The sequence below is a fragment of the Camelus dromedarius genome, chromosome X, assembly GCF_036321535.1.
Source record: "Camelus dromedarius isolate mCamDro1 chromosome X, mCamDro1.pat, whole genome shotgun sequence".
NCBI lineage: Eukaryota > Metazoa > Chordata > Mammalia > Artiodactyla > Camelidae > Camelus > Camelus dromedarius.
This window is the reverse complement of record NC_087472.1, coordinates 103,455,926-103,480,967: the sequence shown is the minus strand read 5'-3', so window position 1 is coordinate 103,480,967 and position 25,042 is coordinate 103,455,926. Positions and strand designations below refer to the sequence as shown.

General features: G+C 40.3%; 1 protein-coding gene across 3 annotated transcripts in view; it reads right to left on the bottom strand.

Annotated features, from left to right (window-relative positions):
* PIR (pirin) overlaps window positions 1–25,042 on the bottom strand; it is a 92,239-nt gene that overhangs the window by 17,064 nt on the left and 50,133 nt on the right. For 2 of the 3 annotated variants that reach the window (XM_031445862.2, XM_010993413.3), the window contains exons 6-7: window positions 19,257–19,341; window positions 7,174–7,218 (exon numbers count right to left, since the gene is read on the bottom strand). In XM_031445862.2, coding sequence (XP_031301722.1) covers window positions 7,174–7,218; window positions 19,257–19,341 — 130 coding nt within the window. The remainder of the gene's footprint in view (window positions 1–7,173; window positions 7,219–19,256; window positions 19,342–25,042) is intronic. The other variant, XM_031445863.2, reaches the window with a different exon arrangement.

Genomic DNA, 25,042 nt, shown 5'->3' with positions numbered 1-25,042 from the left:
AGACCTGCTTCTGGATCATGTTATTTCAAATGTCATCAGAGACGCACACATATAACTATATCATAAACTTCTCCTTTTAACATTTTAATGACTTCATTGAATTGAAAAAATATTGTCCACAGGTGGGGCCTTGACAGATGTCAAAAGGGTTCACAAAAACGTTTAACGACTTCTGTCTCAGAGGCAGTAGTGTGCTGGTTAGAGTTTACCAACTGGCTTTCAGGGACCAGGGGAAGAACCAACCTGATTTGCTGTGGGTGCCAATTTCTGAGGCGTAAACGCTCCCACTGTGGCTGATTTCAAGCCACCACTCTGAGGTCAGGGAAGAGGTGCACCATCAGCCAACAAGAGCCAGCCCTGGCATACGATTAGAGGCTTCGAGTCCACCAAGGATTTAGGTTAACACATGTCATGGCAGGGAATGACGGAACTCCACTGATTTTCCACTCCTGCAAGGATGTGCCAATAAAAGAGGTTTCGGAGTCTAAGAATAATCTCACTTAGAGTTGAGTAATATTTTTAACTGTGATACGAAGCGGTATTTTATTAAGTGTGCTTTACTTAATTCCCTGGGAGCAAGGAACCATGTCTCTATCGTCAACTAGTTCATATGTAACTCCCATTACCCACACGGTCTTCTCCTGGCCCTTTGTTTTATCATGTAGGAGGTTTCAGGATACATAGACCAAAACAGTTTACAAAGCCCCTTCCTAGGTTTTAATGGAGTGAGCTGGCAAGAGACAGCTCTCAAAAATCATGCTGGCCTGGGATTTCTCTGCACCTCCTATCAGGGTAGTTTGCTTGAATGCACATTTATCGGTCTGTGAGGAAATCTGAATTTAGAAACAAAGAGTTCATGTTTTCCTAAGAGCTCTCATTCTAATTTTATATGGAATGCAATTTCTGTCCATCCTACTTGCTGATCTAGGGGACGAATCACAGTGTTCATTCTGAAGAGGCCCTTTGAAATACTCCACTGCAAGGTAGACCTATTTTTATAAACACTGGAAAGTCAGGTTTTCAGATTAATCATTCTAAGTGTACCTTTAGCTTCTGTATTCTTTTATGAAATGTTTAGAATGGGATCCCAGAAAGCAAAGATTGATTCTATCTTCATGTCATTTCTATGCTGTTTCATCTACTGGGTTATCTCCTGAACCTAAAATAAGTCTCAAAGAAAATATATTTTACTGTTTGTGACTACTTTCAATTATAAATAGAGCCAAATCAGATAATAAATACTTTCCATCGGGAAGCTTCGCCAAGAATGTTAGATCTAATAGTGCAGTTAAGAAAAATTTAACTGAAAACAATTGAATTGCAAATATTTTTGTCTGCCTTAACGGTCACAGAAGGGCAAAATACTTGAAAACATATTTTAAAGTTAGTGCCGTATCTTCGGTGTCTGGTTAATCGCTGGACAACTTTTCCCCATATGCCAGATTTCCTTTTTCTTTTTCTTCTCCTTATAAGAACTGTTGTCCCATTTCCTCCATCCCATACCTTCTGGAACTTCTACCAGAGATTTTGATATCATCAATTTTGTATGTACAGGTGAAACCTTCTTAATGGATGCAATCTGGATCATTAATTGAAAAAGACAAACTGCATCAAACATTTTACTTTAAAGCATAAATGTGCATCCATTTGCCAATTTTTAGAAATTACACTCAAAGTGAGTCTGCTGCTTGGACTGGAGCGCTGTCTTTCTTTATAAGGCATACTCATAATGCACCACTAAAATCCTTCTAGATCTTTTACTATCATCTCTGCCATACTAATTCAGAGTCTTCTTTAGCAATTCACTTACACAAAGCATTGGACTTTAGCTGTTCTAGAAACACAAACTCTCTTTTCATGCTTATTCTATTCATTTATATATTATGTAATTACATCGCATCACTGCAATCACTGGTACAACTGGCATAAACAGATTTGAGAACAATCACATTTGCCTTTAAGTCCACTTCAAGGCAGGGAAGGTACAGCTCAGTGGTAAAGCACATGCTTAGGATGCATGAGGTCCTGGGTTCAATCCCAAGTACCTCCATTAAATAAACAAACAAACAAACAAACAAACCTAATTACCTCTTCCCCCACACCCAAAAAAGAGCAAAAAAAAAAAAAAAGTCCACTTCAGCTTGGCTAGGGGGAGTAGCAGTGGGCAGGCAGGCCAGGGGAGCTGATCATCCTGGGTGTTCAGGCTCCTTACTCAAGGTATCCTGTGTGGTTTGAAGTGCACTGGTTAGTCCAATTCATTTTGAGTAAGTGGAAGTCAATGCCAAGGGCTTCTAATGTGTTTCCCACCTTTACTGAGATCCAGGGGCTGTGTCAAACTTTTTAATAACCTCCAGAACCTGAACCAAAGGGCAGACCACAGACTGAACATGAATAATTACTTATTTAAGTAAGTTGGAATCATTTTACTATAAACCAATTAACTGTCATTTCAAAAAACCACACATATTTTTAGATTTCTAAATATATTTTCTAAGCCCCAACAGTATACTCGATACTGGTTCTTCTAGGGGACTGGCATCCAAGCTGATAAACTGTCTTAAGCTTCAGGGATACAGAATATAAGCTCCTCTACCCTGTTAATCTCTCTGTTACTGTCTGTCATTTTCATCTCAGCTGCAGGGAAGGGGTTCAGTTCTAGTATCCTTGGGATAAATTGGTTTTCTGACCATGTTGTTTTAATCCTCTTTTCCAATCATATACTGCACAAGATTTCAGCTGAGGGCTGGTCAAAGGACTCGCTGCCTCAATAAAAGACTTGTCAAAGCTCTCTCTCCTGAACAATTTTTAAAGCTACTATTCCAGTCAGCTTAGAAAGCTTGAAAAAAAAAATCAAAAATTAAGATGATCTTGGAAAAGCATAAAGCATCTCAAATAAACACTCTTCTAAATAAGAAAGTGCTAATTCTACCTGTCTTATTTTAGTTCTGTTAATTTCTTCTCTTCTTCAGGGTGTCAGTCAGCAATTTTATGGCTTCATTTATTCACCATGAACTTTAAAATGTCTCATTTAGACAACTAGTTAATGTCCAGCATTTTCTAAATTCAAAACTCCACCTGTCCTCAAACTAAGTCTACTGATGTCCATCTTTTAAGCATTTCCTGCATCAATTAATTTTTTAACAGTCCTACTAAATCTCCATTTATAGACTCTCCCCTGACTACTTTCTCAAGCCAAATTGCAGTCTATTTGTTCCAGCCCAATACATTAAGTACATATATTAATAACATCTACTTCAACAGAATGGAGTACATGACATTTTGGAAAAGACAATGACTTGCTTATCAGTTCCTGCCATCTGTGGTGGCCTGGTGCCATCCTGGTTTGTAAACAAGATAAAATTGAACCAATAAAGTCAGAAAGCATTTTCTGGATTCTCTCAATAGATTTTATAGGTCAGTACACATTCAACAGCTAGTCCTGCTTTGCTGTTTCTTTTTCTCTGGTGACTTGTTCTTGCCCTTCTGTTTTCCTCATTAACATCTCCATTAGGGGGTGGAGAGGAGGAAGGGAACAAGATAAAATTCAAATGAGGTCATCTGGCCAGTCACCCATTGGCTAAAGCAGATTCCCAAGAGGCCAGCTTTGCAAGCTAGATTCTCTCCATGGGCCGTTTTAACCTGGACAGATGCAAGTTCGCTCCAGCGCTACAGACTGTGGCCCCATTTCCTGCCAGATGTTTTGCACTTGTGGCTCGTGGTCACGAGAGGTGACCAGGCCAGTGAGGAGAGATGACTCAGGAAAATCCTGCCTCACCTCAAGAAAAACAAGTGGATGTGAGCTTTTTGCTTCTTCAATTCTTGCACTGAAGATCCATCAGGAAACAAGGCAGTAACTACTGATTCAACCAGGTTTTGAAGATTATTTGTTAATCTTTCTTCCCTCATCTTGTACAATGTCATTTAAATTGAAGGGGTTCAGAATGAGCCTCCCCAAAATGTGCCACTTTGGCATGTGGATTGTTTTGAGCTGAAGACAATCAAGGCTCTAAAGACTCAAGAAGAGCTTCTAACCACTTCTTTAACTGACTAAAAGAGTTTAGACAGGGGGTCTGACTCAGAGAGACAGCTACTACCTGAGATAACCTTTATCTGAAAGCCCTATCTGTATGGCAGGGCAAACATCTAATTACCAAACATCTGCTCTTCTTATCGGCTTATGACTCACCCTCCTCCCCTTGAAGCCACAAGCTCCTATCCCATTCCTTAGCTCAGAATGATAGATAAGCCTCAACTGCCCAACTTGCCCTTGGGTCTCATATTTTTATGGGGCTCCTCTATGTATGTAATTAAGTTTGTTTTTCTCCTGTTAATCTGTCTTAAGTCGATTTAATTCATAGACCAGCCAAAAAGAACCTAGAACAGTAGAGGAAAGATTTTTTCCCTTCACTATAAAAGCAAAATTAAATGTGAGCTTTTGTAGAGCCCACAAGCTAAGAAAGATTGTTCCATTTTTAAATGGTTAAAAAAATCAAGAGTAGTATTTCATGACATATGAAAAACTTATGAAATTCACATTTCAGTGGCCACAGGTAAAGTTTTATCGTAACAACTACCCCAATCAATAACGTATTACCTATGACTGCTTCTGTGCTACAAAAGCAGGAATGAGTCATTCTGACTGAAACTGTATGACCCACAATGATGGAAATATTTGCCCCCTGCCCTTAACAGAGAATTTCCTACCCCTACCCTTTCTCACTCTACACAACATTTCTGGTCTCCTTACCACCTCAGAATCCATGTGCTTTTCTTTACGACTTGCCATTTGTGTAGATTATTTTATTTCTCTTGAAATCTTAAAGTCAGCGGTGCTACCTCCATAAAATTGGCTTTTACTCTCCATCTGTAGAAAGTACTATGTGACAACCAAGATTTTCAAAAGATCATAAAAACAAATGCTTCATCACTTGCAGGTGGTTAATATAGTTTAATGTATGTGCCCACCATGAAATAAAATTCATATTTTATGGTAGGACAAGAAAAATTTAAACAAATTCTCCTCTGCCCTTTGGCCCCCTCGCCCCTGCTGGGCACTGTGTATCTTTATTACACATCGACCAAATTCCCCCATCAGCAGGAACACCTGCTCAAAGATGAACAGCAACATTCTCCCAGCACCAACAAGACAACTCCTGAAAAGATCACATTCCTTCTTGATCTTGTAAGGGGTCAAATGACCCATCAGGGTGACGCTTACATGTGGATTCTGTAAACTGTCAATAAGTCATTTGATGTACACCCCTCTGTCTCAAAAAATTTACAGAACTGTGCCTTGATTTATAACTGATGGAACAGTTCTCAGATCTTTCTGAGATGCTCTTCCCACGTTATAATCCTCAAATTTGGCTCTAATAAAATTTCTCATATCTTTCTTAGATCATCTGATTAATTTTTTGTCGACACCATGGACTTGTGATACTCCTACTAAATTTTTTCATACTTTCTCAAATGCTAAAATAAATGAATTGTGCTTCTGAACCATAACTGAAATGCTATTCAGTGGAAGAGAACCTAAGCCCAATTCTACTGCACAAAGTCAAAATACAAGAGTTTGTGTTACTATGATTTTTCAGAAAATTAATTTCGGGGGATTGAACTCCCCTTTTGGAGAATATAAAGAATGGTTTAAGCGGCTCTAGGTCTGGCCTTCAGGCCCCGAGCAGCTACTATCAGTGAGCCAGCTGTCTGGGGCTGGGAGCGTGCTGCCCAACACCACAGCCGTGTTAGGGCAGCAAGTTCACTGCTGAGGCGGCTGCCCTGCAGGTCGAGATGGAGAACCTTCGACCATGAGGGTCTCAGAAATGGGACTGCTGGCCTGCACCTTGGAGGTGCTCCACCACCCCCACCCCATTCACACCCCCCATCACTGTTCATGAGGGAAGGGGAGAAGAGAGGCTGGTTCTCTGACTTTAGGTTTTCCCAAAAGCACAGTCTCAGTTGCATATTTGAATCCTAGTAGTTTCTCTGGGAGGCAATCCCAGGGAACAGCAGTCCAGGAACTGGGAAAGTCAGACAGGAAAGGGACAGCAGACAATGAACGGTGTGTTACCAAGTCCATGGTCACATGGGCAGCTTGAACATAATCCCTCTGGGAAACTCTAGGAACAATTCTCACCTACAGGCCTGAGAGTTATTCCACTGAGGGGGCAAGGCAGCTTCCAGGTTATGCTATTCCCCAGCACTGTCATCCTGCCCTGCTTGGGGCAGAGTAGCCTTCCCAGAATTCAGAGAAAGCCTCAGGCCAAGAGACACAGATACTACTGGCAGTTGGAAATTGGGCAGTGGGCCTAGAAGAGTGAAGGCCCCATGGGCGTGGGCAGGGGGCACCAACAGCATCGGCGACAGAGAGGCTTTTCCCAGCACCCAGGCTGCTTCTAGGAGACTGGGGGGAGGGTGGCAGCAGACATGGGCAGGAGCCAGCCTGCTCTACAAGCTCCGCTCTCCTACCAGCCTGGCTCTTCTACTACTGGGTTGGCTAAAGGACTTAGCCTGGAAAAGACAAGTTAGATGGTGTGGTCCCTGTGTCGGCATCGTACAAAGGACATGGGGTGGGGTGTGGGGAGTGGAATTGATGAGCCCTTGGTTCTGGTCTCAGGTCTACCAATGCGTAATTCGGGCAACTGAGATAACTTTCTCTAGACTTTACTTTCTTCATCGATAAAATGAGAGTTGACTGGGTCTCAAACATCCCTTCTAGACTAGACTCAAGAAGTGACACATATATAACCTTTAGAATAAAAGAAAACCAACTTTGAGATTTCTCAGAGGAACCTGGGACTCCAAATTCACCTCCTTCCACCTTCCGGGAGATAGAGTCCCGCTCCCCTTGGAGCCCGTCAGAACTCCATCCCTTTTTCAGTAGGGAGGCGGCCAACATCTTATCTTAGCAAAATGTCCCCCACATAATCGTGCCTGGACCTTACGTCTGCACACAGGCCACAGCAAAATGGCCGCTCTCACGATTAGTGGTTATTTCTCCCTCACTGAACGTGCTGGGAGCTGAGAGGTATAACCAGCACGCAGAGAGGGCTGGTGCTGGAAAGGAGGAGGCATAGTATTCAATTACATGAAAGGTTTCATCTTACCGTTCTATCCTGACAGTAATTTAAATTATATTGCAATTGAACCCAAAGCAATAGACTCATCACTTACCAATATACACATCTCCAGAAATGGTATAAATGAAGCTTGTCCATCCTGAAAAAGGACCAGCAATGTTAAAAGCAACATCCATAATGCCAAAAGAAACAAAGAGGTAACAATATATTTAACAAGTATCTTTCTATATGAAATAAAATATACAAGCTTATGTAACAGATATAAAAGATACATTTGGAGATGAAATCATTTACAGAGATACAGATTTAAAAATTTAAGTTCTGTAAGCTGCTTAAAATACACACTCACACTCCCATGTGTGCACACGCGTGTGCCCACACACACACACACCTCTGAACCTAAATGACTTGGGCCCAAATGTGTAAGAGCCACCCAGGTTGACAGTGTATGATTTACTGGCCGTGTAGCTATACACCAATAGCTGTACTAACAAACAAGATGTTCCTTCCAGGTCGAACATCGTGCTAATAACTACAACCTACCAGTCTGGCTTATCTTCAGTTCCTTGTGCCTCCAAGCAGTTTTAAGTGTGAAAAGAATGCGAGAAATATGTTTTTCTTTACTTAGCTGCCATTTAGTTTCTAGAGAATTCATTCCTTTCTATCTGTCCTAAAATAGAGCATCAGTTCCAGGGATGTGGGGAGACATAATCTTTGTGGTACAAATGGGCGTCAGATGACCTGTGCCCTCCCTGGACTTGTCCACACAATTTTTCAAGTGAGTAAACTGTTCCACAAAGAGGTACAAAGCATTCCCTAGATTCCCACTGTGACCCATGGCCCAAGAGCTCAGAAGCACAGATGACCTGCTATCTGCCCTCTCAGCACCAGCACTGGATTTCCACGGATATGCACGTATTGTCCCTGTGGCCCCGAAGAAATGCTGCGGTGCCACTGAGGGACATGCATGCAGGAGTGGCCAGCTCAAAACAGAACCAAGACATCACTCTGTGGGCCTTTGGTGGAAAAGAAGATCTGGGAAGGGAATGCAGGGCCGAGTTCATGGTGCAAGGGCAGGTCCCAGAGTAGAGTCTGTGTAGCGTCAACGCAGTGACAGAGTAAACAAAACCAAGGCAGGCGTGGAAGAATCACAGAGGACCAAGTACACTCTAGGGATGTGCTTGTGCTGGCTGGTGGGTTGAAATGCACAAGACAGGCACACGAGGTAACTGATCAAACTTAACATAAACTGAGTCTGGTTCGGAAAATCCAAAGGACGTCAAAACAAAGACAGACACTCAGGTGTGTGCCAGAGAACATTTTTTCACCCACCTATTTCACAGTTTTTCCTCCCTGAGATCTTACTAGGATGAGTTTAAATCCTCTGGGGGTGAGTCTCTGGGCTCAGAGCACACTAGCACTTTTGCTCCCTTAATGACCCACTGGCGTAGTCTTCCGAGCTCAGCCAACTATCATTTAGGGAATGGCAACCACTCCGTGCATGTGCTGTGGGTGGAGACACAAAGATGAAGGCACAGCCAGGGGTGTTGACGTGGTGCAGTTTGGGGAGGAAGGTTTGTGGAAGATGCTGAAACCACATGTTAACAATTCACAGCCCGTAAAGACTCTTAGCAATTTGGTATTTGTGCTTTCGGCTAGTACAAACTCAATGTTTTATTTTGGAGACCTCTCCAAGTCAAAACACAGAGAAATAACTCATCCTTAGAAAAGACTGCCAAGCATTCCATTGCAAGCCCGTGTGGTAACTGACACAACCCATCTTCCCTTTATGGTTGATAGGTATTAAGAAATTAATGGTTTCCAAGTTTGACAGAATCTCAAAGCTCTCAATTGCTCAACTGCGTTTTTGTTTGGAATTGTTTTGATTGTTCTAATCTCACTTCTCCTCCACCATCTTTGCTTCATTCCTCCTCACCCTCCAAACAGAAAACTAGTCCACACATAATTGCCTCGGTCTGTTTTCTTTCTCTTTTTATCTTTTATCCAGAAGGACCAAACATTTGCTTAAAGGAATGGCCAAGTCAACATATGAAGTGCCTTCACCTATTTTTATTCCATGCAGAAGTCTTCTGTTAGGATACAGAGTTCACCTTCACCACTAATAGCACAGCTCATGTTACTGGTTAGAAAGCATGGAGTGTGAGACGGAATGAAATAGGAACAGAGGGCAATTTCCTTTTTCTTCCTTCTTTTTTAAATTGAAGTATACTCAGTTACAATGTGCCAATTTCTGCTGTACAGCATAATGTCTCAGTCATACAGATACATACATATACTTGTTTTTTCATGTTTTTTTTATTATAGATTTTCCCCTTCTTTTTAACATGTCATCTGCACTTGCTTCTATTAAGCCTTCTTTAATTTCCACTAAGCATGGTTTCTTAAAAGCCAGAGCAAAACAAGAGCCAAATCGTGTAAATGCTTACTCTGTGTTTAAGTGCCACCACATTTTTATTAGAATTCCTTCTCTGCTAAGAGCAGGATTGTATCAGCAAAGAGTTCTCTTGTGAGACTTGCAGGCCCTTCTCATCTTTCTTCCCCCCCCCCCCCCCCCACTTTTCGGTCCTGCACCAGGAATGGATACCATCCTTGCATTTGTATTGCTCTGCCAGAGGTCACAGGTCCTGAGAATGTGCTCTCCAAACCACTGGCTCTCCACAGCTGGGAAGCTCTTCGGGCACTGACAAAGCACAGGAGTTGGGATAAAGGTCACATTTTACCTCTGGCCCTGTAGGACGGCTTAATCAGCAACACATTTAAGTCAGACCTCCCTCAGGCCCACAGAAGATGTGCACAACTTTCCTTTTCAACCCGTAAATCATTTCCTGTGGTGTGTGCTCTCGTTTTCAGGGAGGTTCCAGATTCTTGCAAATGTCCCCAGTGAGAGCTTTTCTTGGCCCATTTTCCTTGCCTTAACTCAGCTCATCTTCTTCCTTCCTCAGTCCTAAGTTCATTATTTCAGTGAACTTTCCAAAGGCTCCTTATACATAGATGTGCAGAGAAAACAGAAAAACATGGCTTGGTGACATGCCAAATACACGACTAAGGTCAGCTCTGGGGAGGGAAAGGGAGCAGGGAACAGGGCTAAGGAGAGAAGGAACCTCTCCCCAAACTCTGGGTCACCCTGGATGCTATACCCTAAAGCAGCGCTGGTTTCTGGGAGCCTCCCCCCCAGATGTGTCTGCGTTCAGCTTGGGCCCCATGGACCGGTGACAGAAAGCAGACCCACTGGGTCCTCCCGCCACTCCTCATTCCACCATATTGTTTGTTAATTTTGTGAAATGGAATTCACATTTTATGGCAAGACAAGGAAAATTTAAACAAACATTTTTCTCTGCCCTCTGGCCCCCACTGTGCATGGTTATCTGTATCACGCATCGACAAACCTTCTGCATCAGCAGAAATACCTGTTCAACCTTCAGGAGCCATATTCTCCTAACATCAGTAAGACAACTCCTTAAAGATAACATTCCTTCTTTATCTCATAAGGGGTCACATGGCGCTTGGATCTGGCCTGTGTAAACTGTCAATAATATGCCATTTGACATACAGCCTTCTGTGCCTTGACTTCTCATGGGCAGAACAGTTCCTAGAGCTTTCTGAGATGCTATTCCCAGGTTATAATCCTCAAATTTGGCTCAAATAAAATTTCAACTTCTTCCATAGACTGATTGCTGATTAATTTTTGTTGACAACCTTTACTATGAAATAATTTCAGACATACAGAAAAGTAACAAAAATAGTACAGAGAATTTCCATATACCAATCACCCATATTCTCCAAAAGCTAACTTGTTATCACATATGCTTTATCATGCTCTCTAGAAATCTACATCACTCTTTTATTTCTGAAATATTTGAGACTAAACTTGGAGACATGGTACCCCTTTACCCTGAAATAATCTTCAGCATGTGTTTCCTAAAAAAACAAGGCTATTTTCCAACATCACCCTAGTGCACTTATAAAAATTATGAAATTGGTACAATATCAGTGAAAAAATATGACCATTAATACAATATTATTAGCTATGTTCAGAAGATACTCCAATTTAGCCAATTGTCTCAGTAATGTGTTTTAGGGCAAAAGGAAAGAAACATTTCTAGGCCAGGATCAAATGGGGTTCACATGCTGCATTTAGGTGTCACGTCTAATCTCCTTTCATCTGAAACACTTCCTCAGTCTTTTCCTCTCATTAAAAGTACAGACTGGTTATTTTGTAGAATGTCCCTCAGTTTGGGTTTGTCTGATGCTTTGTTATCATTAGACCCAACTCTTTGTTAATCCATTTCCCTTTCAACTTTAGAGATGTGTTTTTATTTATTTTCAGTACTCTATTATTTTTTAATTCAGATGAGCACAAAGGATGAAATAATGAACAAAATATGTTGGCATATTTATTCTATATCTTTCTTTTACAGATAAAATCATATAGGTGAGAGAAACAGCCTCTCACTAGTTGCCTCCCATCAATTTTCTACACCCAGGGAATGGGACCTTGTTGCAGAAGAAGTGGGTACGAGAGAATGGATGGTCACATTTTAGGTCTTGGGTGAGTCCCTGGGACAGGCTGCCAAGCGAGAGTCCTTGGCTTCATGCAGGAAAGAATTTAAGAGGAAGCCACAGCAGAATGAAAGCAGATTTATTCAGGGAGACACACATGTCATAGACAGAATGTGGGCTATCTCAGAGGGTAAGAAAAGCCCCGGGGTATAGGGTTGTTAGTTTTTATGGGTCGGGTAATTTCATAGCTGAGTGCAAGGATTACTCCAACTACTTTAGGGAACAGGCAGGGATTTCCAGGAGTTGGGCCACCGCCCACTTTTTGACCATTTATGGTCAGCCTGGGAACTGTCAAGGCACTGTTGGGTGTGTCATTTAGCAGCTAATGTATGACAATGAGCACACAATGGGGCTCCAGGTCCAATGGAATTGAAATCTTCCATCATCTTGGGCCTAGTTGGTTCTAATTAGTTTTTGTCATATCCTGTTTTCCTCTACAGCTGGATCATTCTTTTAACAGTTGTGCCCTGCCCACTTCTTTCCTATCTCATTCCAGAAGTCCCACTTAAGACCCTTCAATGGCTCCCTGCTCTCCCAGGACAAGCCCAAAGCCCTGACCCTCACAGACAGACTCCTCTCAGTCTAGTCCTACACTTCTCCTCCAGCATTACCCTCCACTCTGCTTGTCTCACCTCCTTAGTGCAGTCTAACCGAACAAACCTCTCCAGGGAAAGGAGGAGGGACAGGGCACCAAAACCTTAGAGGGGACTTGTGGTGCCACGGACAACAAACCAACTAAGTAACTATGAAACAGCCATAAAAACGAACACACCGGATCAGAGGCAGAAAATGCAGGTTCAAAAATCAGCAAATGAATCTTAGGGAGATTCAGGACCAGACTTTTCAACCTCTTTGAGCCTGTTTCCTGGTTTGTAAGATAAGGAAATAATACGTACATCACAGGGTGGTTGTGATGATCAGATGCACTGCATCTATTTGTATATACTTCTAGATATGTACATATACGTACGTATATATGTATGTGCATTATGTTTTTCACCTTATCTACATGAGGCCCACAGGTAGCAGGCTTTTAACAAACGTCAGTTCCCTTTCCTGCCCCTTCCTTCTTTTTCCACTTCCCTTCGATTTTTCACAGGGCAGGAGGTTTCAACGGCTGCTATTAACACTTGTGATGAGATGTGACCCAGGCCAGAGGGGTTATCACCACAGAGATGACCCCATGCTCCCCAGAGCAACCCCTTCCACTCCAAGTGAAAAGGTCTCTTCCGGGACTGCACTAAACATTGAGCAAAACTCAGCAGGGTCACTGCTTCCCAAAATGCAGAGAATAGAGCCTTAAAAAGATCACTAAAGATCCACTAATTTGTCTGGACCTTAGTGGTTAAGACCCATAGTGAAGTCAGACTGTACAGGTTAGCCTCTCAGCCCCCACACTCACTGGCTAGTTCACTTTGAATAAGTTGCTTAACCTCTTTGTACCTCAGCATCCTCATCTGAAAAATGGGACACTCACAGTCTTTACCTCATGGACTTGTGAGGACTGCAGATGTTAATAAAGGAGAGTTCTTACAGCAGCTTCAGGCAAACAGGAGGTACTTAATAACTGCTAGTTATGATTATTACTATTAAAAGATGATTCAGGGAACTATAAGCTTCCAAAAATGTTCATGATATTCCCCATAATGGATTTGTGCCACATTTTTTCTTCTCTTTCAAAACCACATTTTTAAAAGACAAAACTGAACCTCACATGAAAATCAATTCCAGGTATAGATATATCAATTTAAAAGGCAAAAAAAATCAAAGCATCTATAATAGAGAGAACATTTTCATAATCTTGGGTTAGGGAAAGATTATTAAAGAAGCCACAGAGAGCACTAACCATTAAGGAACAGATTAATATATTTAAGGAGTTTTTTATTCATTAAAATATAGAAAAATATAATAGTATAGAAGAGTGAAAAACAAGGTTCAAGGGAGAAGATATCTGCAATAAGAATAACTGACAATGACTAGTACTCAGAATATATAAAGAGCTCCTACAAATCAATATGAAAAAGAGACAACTCACCCAAAGGAAAATGATATGAAACTTCTCATTGAATAATTTTATATTTTGGGCTCTGGTTCATGTACATCACTGCTCTGAAGACATAGTAATTAATATCCATAATAGTTATGAGTATATTCAAAGTATGAGGGGAACTGTGATTGAATACTCTCATGGACTACTGGTAAGCAGAGAGTTCTGCAAAAAGGACCCATGAATTAAATCATGTATATTGTGTAGTAAACAAAATAAGCCTTCCCTCTATCTATGAAAACACCTGAAAATCTAAAGTTCCACATGAATCATTCATGATTAGGGCATTCTCCTTTAAAAAGGAGACAATGACTAAGCAAAGACATGTAGGGAGGAATTCTGAGAACTCACCATCTATTTCTCCAGGCTCATTCAAATTTTTTAAAAAATTACAAGCATGAGGAAAAATCACAACTTCATTTCTGAGTCGTTGCCCACTTGGAAAAATGTGTGGCAATTTGAAGCAAGATAAGAAGCTTGGTGAGTTGACTGAAAGACACCCTCGGCCTCCTGGTATTCCTGCCGTGTAATCCTCTCTGTCTGAGTATGGGCTGCACCTGGAGATGCGCTTCTAAGCAGCAGAACAAGGCAAAAGTGATGGATAGGGCTTCTGAGATTAGGGTTTGTAAAGACTCTGGCTTCCATCATGTTCTGCTTCTTTTGCTCTTTTACATGCCAGCTCTGATGAAGCCAGCAGATGTCTTGTGAGATGCCCTATGGAGAGGCCCACGTGGCAAGGGACTGACTGTGGACTGCATCCACCTACCCTCAACAAACTGAATGCTGCCAATGGCTATGTGGGTGTGAGTTTGGAAGTGCATCCCTCCCAGTTGAGCCCTGGGATAGCTGCAGCCCAGGCTGACAAGTTGATTACAGTCTTACAGGAGTCTCTGAGCCAGAGGACACAGCTAAACTGCGAGACACTGTGATACAAGAGAGGTTGTCCTAAGCCACTAAGCTGTGGGGTAACTTGTTATGCAGCAGTACAGATAACTAATACAATAAGATTTATTTAAATATACCCTAATGTGATCGAATGAGTAGCTATTAAATGCATGACATTAAAATCTACTTTTTAAAAAGTGTCTTGAAGCATTTATTTCTTTCCCCACCCCTGGCTTTATTGAGATATAATTGATGTGGCTCCTTTCTGCTTTTTCCCATATAAGGTAAACACAGAAGCAGATACACTGAAAATATTTAACAGGATATATTAGTTTCCTATGGCTGCTGTAACAAATTACCACACCCTCGGTGGCTTAAAACAACCAAAGTTTATTATTGTATAGTTCTAGAGATCAGAAGTCTGAAAATGTGTCTCAGGTCTAAAACCAAGCTGTGGGCAGGGTGGCATACCTTCTGGAGGCTCTAAGGCAGAATTCATTTCCTTGCCTTTTCTGGCTTATGGAAGTTGCCCCTATTTTTTGGCTTGTGGCCCCCTTTCATTTTCATTCATTTCTTTTTCTGCTATTTCATTGTTAGTGTATAGCAATGCAACTGATTTCAATATATTAATTTTGTATCCTGTAACTTTACCAAATCCATTAATGAGCTCTAGTAGTTTCCTTGTAGCCTCTTTAGGATTTTCTATGTACGATATCATGTCACCTGCAAACAGTAACAGTTTTGCTACTTCTTTTCCAATTTGGATTCGTTTTATTTCCTTTTCTTCTCTGATTGCTGTGGCTAGGACTTCCAAAACTATGTTGAATAAAAGTGGTGAGAGTGGACATCCTTGTCTTGATCCTGATCTTAGAGGAAATGCTCCCTTCCATTTTCAATACCAGCAATCACTTCACTCTGACCTCTGCTTCTACTGTCACATCTCTTTCTCTCATGATAATTCCCATCTCCCTTTTTCACTCATACAGATCCTTACAATGACACTGGGCCCACTTGGATTACCCAGGCTAATCTCCCCATCTCATGATCCTTCACTTAATCACATCTGCAACATCCACTTTACCATATAAAGTAACACATTCACAGGTTCCAGGACTAGGACATGGACATCTTTGTGGGGCCCTTACTCTGCTTACCATGAATAATGGGCTAAGCTACAAGTTCTCTAAAGATATTTTGTTGATTGATGTACATATACTCTCAAGAAAAGTTAAGAGTTGAGGGAAGCAAAAAAGGCTTATAGAATTAAGGTTTTCCATACCATAACAATTCCCCATTTTTAACATTCCAGATTATGCTTTTAAATACCAAGCAGCAGGGATGCTGTGAAGGAAGATGGAGAAAATAAACAGAGTGCCTGCTGAGGGCCCCACTTTGATGCAGTTAGTCTGGAGACAAAGGGGACATGAGGACCAGAAGGCACAAGTTTCTTAGAAGAGATCGATATTTTCCTAGAAATACAGATTTATGTCCTTCTCAATGAGTGACAACAAACAGTGTTATCTGTATATTAGCTTACAGCAAAGAAGGTCAGATTGTTTTTCAAGAGATGATAAAAGTCACTGCAAAAAAAAAAGAAACCAAACAAACAAAAAGCACAACTACTTATTCTTATTTTAGCCAAGAACTAACAAGAAAAACGTGTGGCCAGTGTGAAAGGAATGTGGTACTGTCACAGACTCGATAAATGGGATTCTTTGTAAGTGATGCACTGTCCAGCTCAATTCCTGATATCAACTGCCTTCCAAATCATCACCGAATGAAACATCTGTTTTCTGCAAGATTAGCACAACTCCACAGAAATGTGCCATGCCCAAAGGAAATAAAGAGATGGCAAAAATCAATTCCAATACTATTTATGGGAAGGAATTCAGATAAAACCTAGTCTGATTCATGAGAAATGTTTCTAGTCTCCCTTAACTGGATGTCCCTTGGGATATCCTGGTATCAGGGATGAGATGGTAGCAATGGACACCTCTATTTCTATCCATTTAGTTTGGTAGTGATACAACGAAGTCAACATTAAATTAATTAGACTGCAAAGATTATGCCAAAAGCCAAACATAACCCAGACATCCATGTCAAATCCCTTTACAGTGAATAACAAAACAATCAAAATAGTATAAACAAAACATGTTAAGGACCCAGCCAATGGGCTACACATTTCAAGGGATATTTGATGCAACAAAGCACTCAAATAAAATGAATTTAGACAGTTCTTTGATTTTATAATGGAATTTGGCCTGGGAAGGTGGTTTAAAAAAAAGACAAAGGGTGACTTTGACTTGAATGACTGGCTAGTAAAATTTATACAGTATCATTTTACCAGCCTGTCAGATTACAGGCCGCCAGTACTATTGAGTCTATAATAAGTGTTTTATAATATCTGAATTAATTGTTTGTCTGGTATTGGACAGGGAAACCTCAAACTTTAGATTTGTCACCTAACGCAATCAAGCATGGATGAGACGTGTGTGTGTGTGTAAAACACACTATAACTGGAAGTGATACATTGGAAAAGACAAGTTCTTCTGCTTCATAACTGGAACTGGGTTCATAAAGACTTGTTTAAAGTGGGTTTTCAGGGACTCAACAATAAACATGCATTTCTAAGCTATTCATCTTCGTATGCCTCCAAAAATGTTTCTGAAAACAAATTTCAGGTTTAAAATCCATAATGATAAAAATAATATAGGAGTACAGCTTTGTTAACTGACAGGTAACACATTCTCCTAAAAGGCAATATGGGGTGGTGGCGAAGTGTCGAGCCCAAATTAACATGAACCATGCCCTTAGTGTTGGTGGGCTCATGGAGAAACTGGTAGCTTATACACTGCTGATGGAAACTGTGATTGCCCTTTGGGGTTGCAACTCGACAGTCTTTCAAAATTAAACATAATAAATTTTGTGATCATCCCTGGAAACTTGTTGCATCAACGTAAGTTCCCCTATGGAAGTACATGAGTGTAAAGAATGCAGCCAAGCACTGGGAACAAAGGGAGCGCCCATTGATAGGGAAGCGTTCAATCCATTGGAGTCAACCCATGGTGTAGAACGTCGCCATTAAACAGAGCCTACTAGCAGACTGGGAGGGATTTCCATGACGTATTGTTTGGTCATAAAAGTGAGATGCAAAAATGTATTTATGACTCCATTTTAGTAAAATAAGGACAAAAGAATCCTGTATACATGTATATTTACATGCACATATATGTTAGTGTAGAAAAGAAAGTGTGGGGAAAAACACTGCAAGATCTAATTCAAGGATCTAGCTGGGATATCCCCCAGATCTGTGATATACAGAGAGGATACTGCTATGAGGGAGGAAAAGGGTCTGGAGGGAAGCAAACTCAAAAGTAAAAGAAAAACCCATGGCACTAAAACTTAGAGCACATGTGCTATCACACTTATTGTTACAAAAATTAGGTATAAAGGTAGGCATATGTTTAACTACATTAATGTAAAAAATTTTTCTGTACTTAAAAATAGCCAGAATGAGTTCCTTTCTTTTTTTAGATTCCACATATAAGTGGTATCATATGGTATTTGTCTTTTGCTTTCTGGCTTACTTCACTTAGTATGATAATCTCTAGGTCCATCCATGTTGCTGCAAATGGCATAATTTTGTTCTTCTTTTTTTTAAATGGAGGTACTGGGGATTGAACCCAGGACCTCATGCACACTTAAGTATGCACTCTACCACTGGGCTATTTCCCTCCCTGCTACTTCATTCTTTCTTACGGCTGAGTAATATTCCACTGGAGACATATCTCTCTCTCTCTCTCTCTCTCTATATATATATATATAAAATCACAACTTCTTTATGCAATCATCTGTTGATGGATATTTAGCTTGCTTCCATGTCTTGACTATTGTAAATAGTGCTGCTATGAACATTGGGATGAATGTATCTTTTCAAATTAGAGTTTCCTCCAGATGTGTGCCCAGGAGCGGGATTGCTGGATCCTATGGTAAGTCTAATCACTATGCACCATATACCAGAGACTAACACAACATTATAGTAAATCGACTATATTTCAATAAATAAATAAATAAATAAAATTATATATCATATATTCATTTTAAAAAATAGCCAGAATGAGAAAACCAAAGAAGAAAAGACTGGGTCTGAGGTTACTGCCTAGTGACCTCAGGGGAAGCCATTTAAAAAAATAAAACGGGCCTTAAATACTTGAGAGTTTTCTAACTGTTCTTTGGATTTAAATATTGACTTAAAAGTATATCCCTCCATAACAAAAGCTGTATGTTAATCAAGAATGCACTGGTTCATTAGTAACACAGGTTGGATTGTCTCCAGGAACTCTGAGCGTCAAAAGTGGCTTGAAAGTCAGGAGATGTGGGTATACGTGGCCTTGAGCAAGTAGCTAATCTGTTGCACCTCAGTGTTCACACCTATAAAACGAGGGGGTAGCCCCGACGGTCTGGCCCTAACATTCTGTGAATTCGTCCCCATTTTCTCAACTTGAAAAGCTCCAGCAGTATTTGCTAATTTAAACATAATTCAACCGAAACAAGGTTCATAGAACTTTGTGTTGAGGTCCAGAAACAAGTACATTTCAGAGAAAGCAGCCCCTTGGTTTCTTCCCCCCACTGAAATGATCACCAGACCCCAGAAACCACCATACCTTTAGGAATAGGCTGGGAATGTTTTGCTCCTTGGTCCAATTTGAAGTCCAAATATAAGGTTGGTGTGTAAGTGTAAATCTTGGACTGAAAAGAGAAAGGAAATCATCAGCATCTTTCCAAGAATAAGGTTCATTTTTACTGCAGCTGGGCCCTTCTGGGATGGGCTTGGCTCCATTATATTTACAATTCTTCCTTGGGAAGTGCTGTTAAAGTGGGGACGATGGGCTGCCAATATTGATCCCTGTTAGGGGTCTCGGTCTAAAAGTTAGCCCTTCTAGCTTTACAATATGGTTGGCAAGCTAATTTCAGGATGATCACTGTCTTCCTACAGCCATTTCTCAAATATGATCCCATGTCAATAGTTTACTGGTCAACAGCTGCTCCAAATTTCTCACTTCCCGTCTTCTACTTAACATTGTAGCTTAACGCACATCAAATATATGTTTCTTCCCCAGGTCTCAATAAAGCCATGTCCATTTTGAAATTCAAAAAGAGTAGCCTGTAAATATTTTTATTTGTTCTAACCTGACTCTCTTGCAAAAAAAAAAAAGAAAAGAAAAAAAAAAAGGTGGTTCAACACTGCTGGCCTGGGAAAGCCACAACTCCAAATGTAAGAAAGACAAACTTTTGCAGGATTTTCCACTGTAAACAATGGCTTTGATTCCATCAACAGTTAAGCTGAGTTTGTAATTCAATATAATACCATTCTGAACCACTGGCACAGACCAAAATCCAAGGGATTATCACTGTTGCTATAAACTTTATGATGTTCCATTGTTTATCAAAGTCCCAGTGGTTCTGTTCTACTTACTTTTTTAACTTAAAAAAAACACATAAAAATGAAAAAGTACATAACACCAAATTTGGCAAGGATGTAGAATAACTGGAACTTTCGAACGCTGCTGGTGGGACTATCACTTGGTATAAACATTTCAGAACACTGCTTGGCAGTAGGTAGTACCGATGAGTACATCATCTACGACCCAGCGTTCCAGCTCAGTAGATGCACCCCCAACAGAAACGTTCACCTAAAGACACGTACTCAAATCTTGATAGTAACGCTGTCAGTAACAGCCCCAAGCTGGAAATATTCCAGATGCCTTTAACAAGAGAATGGATAAATGAACTGTAATACACAATGGACTACAACACAACAAGGGGAGTGAATGAACCCAAAGATATGCAACCACTCAGATGACTCTCAGAAGCACCATATTGAACTAATGAAAGCAGACACAGATCACATACCACATGATGGTTTATAAAGTTGAAAACAAGCCAAAACGAATCTATGGTATCAGAAGTCAGAACAGCTTGGGAAGGTTAGTAACTGAATAGGGTTTAAAAGGGGGCTTCTGGAGCCTGGCAACGTTCTGTTCCTTGGTTTCCCAGATGTGTTCACTTGGTGAAACTCCGCTGAGCTGTACACAAGGACTTGTGTACCTTTCTGTGCTTATGTTATATTTTAACAACAAGCTTACATTCATTAAAAACATGCATGTGTAAACAGACCAAAAGAGGGAATCCAGAGCCCAGAATTATTAACTATCCTTGATAAAGGCATCATTTTGCAGAGAATAATTATGTAAACTCCATGAGGACGTGGACATTTCTGCCCTTTTCACCTGGAGTCAACACACAGTTCCTTGTCACATAGCAGGCATTCAATAAATATTTAGTGAATGATGCTTCAAAATAGAAAACCTCATGTATAGTAAGGAATTTATTAAGAGTATACATAGCGTATTCATCAATATCTTTACCGACATGTAGCAGATGATTTGGTGTATGCCTGTACATTGAATTGCAGAGTAGGGGACTGTAAATAATGCTATCAGAAGACTGTTCCCTTTCCTCCAAATATCTCCTGTATTGAAGCTTTGGGCTTTAAATGGTCTGGGAGATGGTTTTACACAGCTTTGAAGTCAAGCTGCATGCACAAAGCTTCAAAGACTGGAAAAGCAAATCCCCTTGTGCATACATAAATGAAACCAGAGAGACCTGTGACACCAAGTGCAACCTGAGGCCAGAGATTCACAATCAATCTGAAGAGCGTGGAACACACATAAAGTGAGGGCAGGACCTGGGGGATGCGGGATCCGATTCTCTGGCATTATTAGTGTGTAAGGCAGCATCTGGAAAGGATCTTCTAAAAAGATCAAGGGGAAACCTCACATAGTATCAGATGACTTCTCTTCCTGGGCAATATTTTGCTGTCTTCCAGAAAAAGAATCCTTGTTTGGTTTAAGCTTCTTTCCTAACCTCTGCCTTCATGGCACACACAGTATCCCCACCAGTACATTCATCACAGAGAGGCTCTCGGCTGGACTGTTACTAGTCCTCTCCCAGAAGGTAGTCATAAAAATCATCCTGACCTGGAAACCAGGAGACTTTCAGGCTAGTATTACTTTCCCTGCTGGCTAGCAAAGCATTTCTCTTCTTCTGGGCTTAGTTCACTTATCTGAAAATCTGGGCTTGGGACTTCACTGAGGTTGAAGTGTATTTCTGGTTCTGAAGTTCTGAGTCAGAACATTAATGTTTTCCTCTGCACGGTAATTGTTTGAATTTCTTTCTGATTTCTCAGACTGGAGCTGTAGAGAAGTGAGAATGTGGCTGGGGCGGGGGGAGCCCCCAGGGCTCTGGGAGCACATGGCGAGCCGCTGGTTAACATGTGCTATTTTGTCCTCAATCTCAGTCATCAATTTTGCCCTCCTGGCTCTTCTTTTCTTCCCGCCTCTAGCTTCTCAGTCTAATCCGTACTGCCCCCCAAACAGTAACGTCTCTCTCCAATACTGCAACGACACAGATACGCGCATGTGCATACAGATGCAGACTTCTGTGTTTATGCATTCGTTTACAAGATTTTAAACAGAAACCAGTGAGAGACATTATAAGGCCAAAAAATATATCGTATTACTTTACAGCGTGAAAAGGGTTAAAGGGAAATTTTTAATTCATGTTGAAGGTGTTTTTCACAATATCTGTAGTGTCCTTTTTGTACTGAAAATCAGATTGTTGAAAGTTTCAATATAACATGTCTTGAATAATCTACTACCCAAAACCTAAATGTGTATTACTCTATTTTCATTTATCTAAACTGAGATAAAACTCAACTTGAAAGCTGTTCTCATGAGTGTGTGTGTACGTAAATGTATGGATATATATACACACATGTATGCATATGTAGTTTTTGCAAAGCAGGTAGGTTTTGTTTTTTAAAATTGTGATCTTCCATGGTAACTCTGTTGAAATGCCAAAGGTAAATTATGTTCATTTAACTCAAGGATGATACGACTGGTGTCAACTGTACTTTGAGCAAACCTGGACTTAATTTTAACTATAAAGAAATGTCACCATTAGACGCACTCTCTCCTGTGTTCTGTTTTATTTTTATGTATAGTATTAAAGTCTTAATGGACTCTCAAAATAGAATGAAAATATAATTCAGCAAATCATTCTTTTTTGGTTAAAACTTAGCTATCAATGTATCTATTTCCACAGGATTAAAATAAATTGGTCCATGGCAACCTAAAATAAGACATTCCTCTTTGTTTCAGCATGAACAGAACTAACGCACCTACATTCCATCAGTGCCATTGTTTTCTTTTCCCTTTCCGTCTTTTGGTGCTGATTAATACTGCCTGCACAGATCCTAAAATCCCAAGCTATTCCTCTTTTGTGCATCTTCTTATTTCTTAATTCTCTGTCAAAAGCATTTGGGAAACGTCTTGAAGGGTTTTAGTATTTTAAAAGCCCAATGGCTTAAAACCTTACAGTTCAAGTATGTAGGCAAAGCCTCGAGAAGTTAAGTGACATAACTCCTCATGAGATGTTAAGGGTAAATTTTGGCTAACCTACAACAGGGGTGCTACTAAACCCAAACAAGCCTTGTCTCTTTTTCTCAATAAATATGTCAGAATTAAACCTGTAATGAGCCCCTTCAAGACATGACTCCAATAAATGACCGCAAAACAACCAAGACAAAACACAAGGTCTACAAAATCACTTCCTTCCAAACCCCAACTACCTTCATCTTTTACCCTTCAAAGACCTCCCGCTTTCCCTGGCTTCTGGTGTGATACCCATGTTAAGCTGGCTTCCTTCCTCTGCTTTTATTCATAAACGTGATCTTAATTAGGAAGAGAAATCACTTCCACATGGAAACCATGTGGCTTAAAAAAACATCCTCAAGAAAAAGAAAAAAGCACGCTACGTTGATTGCTATGTATGAGCGTGGCAAAGAAAGTAAAGCATCTTTCACAGATAACTGCCCCCCACTCATTTACCCCCGAATGCTGCTCATTTTGCCACCATGCTGGCCTTCCCTAAAAGCAAGTGGCAGCAATTTGTCACATGTCAGAGCTGTCATAAATGCTTTCACATCTTTTTTGGAACCGATTTCAAAAACCCTTTATGATTTAGTGATTTTTCAGGAAATGCACTCAAATTCTCCATCTTACTATATGTTGCTTAAGCAAATTACTCTAAGGAACTATACTAACAAGTGCAAACCCTCAGTATTTTATAAAAGAATGAAACAGTATTCTGGGACCCTCACTCTCATGTTGGATCATCCCCCTAATGTTGGACATTTGGTTTTATGGTGGTTTTTGGGTTTTGCACCATTGCTAACTTTTGATGACTATGCACAAAAATCTTTGCCCACTTTTCTACTTTTTTCCTTCACAGTGAAAGTTGGGGTCTAAAGGTCTAGACATTTTAAGGGCTCTTGATATAGCTACAGGTTTAAGGCCAAATGCAATGTGGCCAAAAGCGAGCTGGTCAACATGATCACGTGACTGAACAGCAATTTTCCTGAACATGTCTACCACTAGTCGTTGGTTTTTCTGGTCTTGATGATTTTGCTGTATCACAGGGCAGTTTTTCAACTCATTATGTGCTCCAAGTATTGGCTTTTTTCCCCCCTCATGTAATCTCTATTGTTAGAAGCTAACTCACCCTAACAAATCCCCTATTGTTACACATTTAGATCCCCGCCACAATGTATCCTCGTCTAAGAGTAGAAGGGAAGGATTAATTGCTAGGGGGAAAAAAAAAAAAGAAAAGGCAAACAAACAAACTTGAAATTTGTCAAAAAGATAGACAAAAAGACAAAATAAGGAAAAGAGCTTAACCTTAAAAAAAAAAGTTTAAAGGCACCACCTCCACAGTACAAATACCAATTATCTGAACAACTGGTCTAGCAGTATTTGTTTTTGAACAAAAAAATCATTTTGATCAATTGTTGTAATCAGTGAATTGCTTTCATCCAAACTGTTTTTGGTCAAATCACTTGGTAATTACGTGTAAGAAGTGCCCATCTCACCAAAATGTTGACCATCTTTTTTTTTTAATCTTAGCTATCTAAGAAGCAGAAATTGATTATCTCCTTTGACAATCTATTAGTTTGGGTGATACCATTATTAATTTAACAAATGCTATTACATTTTATTAACATAAGAATAACAATAACTAAATATATTGAGGGCTTATATACACTAGGCACTATTCTATGTGTATGAATTAGGCCATTTGTATTTCCCTTTTTTTGAAATATCTGCTTATTAACCTATTTAGGCTTTCATTTATTTATTACTTAGCTCCCTCATTCAAGAAGTATTGACTGAGAGCTTGTAGTGTGCTAGTCATTGGGTATGTATATTGGTGAATAATAGACCTGCTCAGCCTTTGTGGCTTAATTTCTAGTAACAAAGACAATTTAACAAGTTAAATATGAAATTACACATGCTATAAAAGAAACAAATAGGGTACAGAGGGAGAAGAT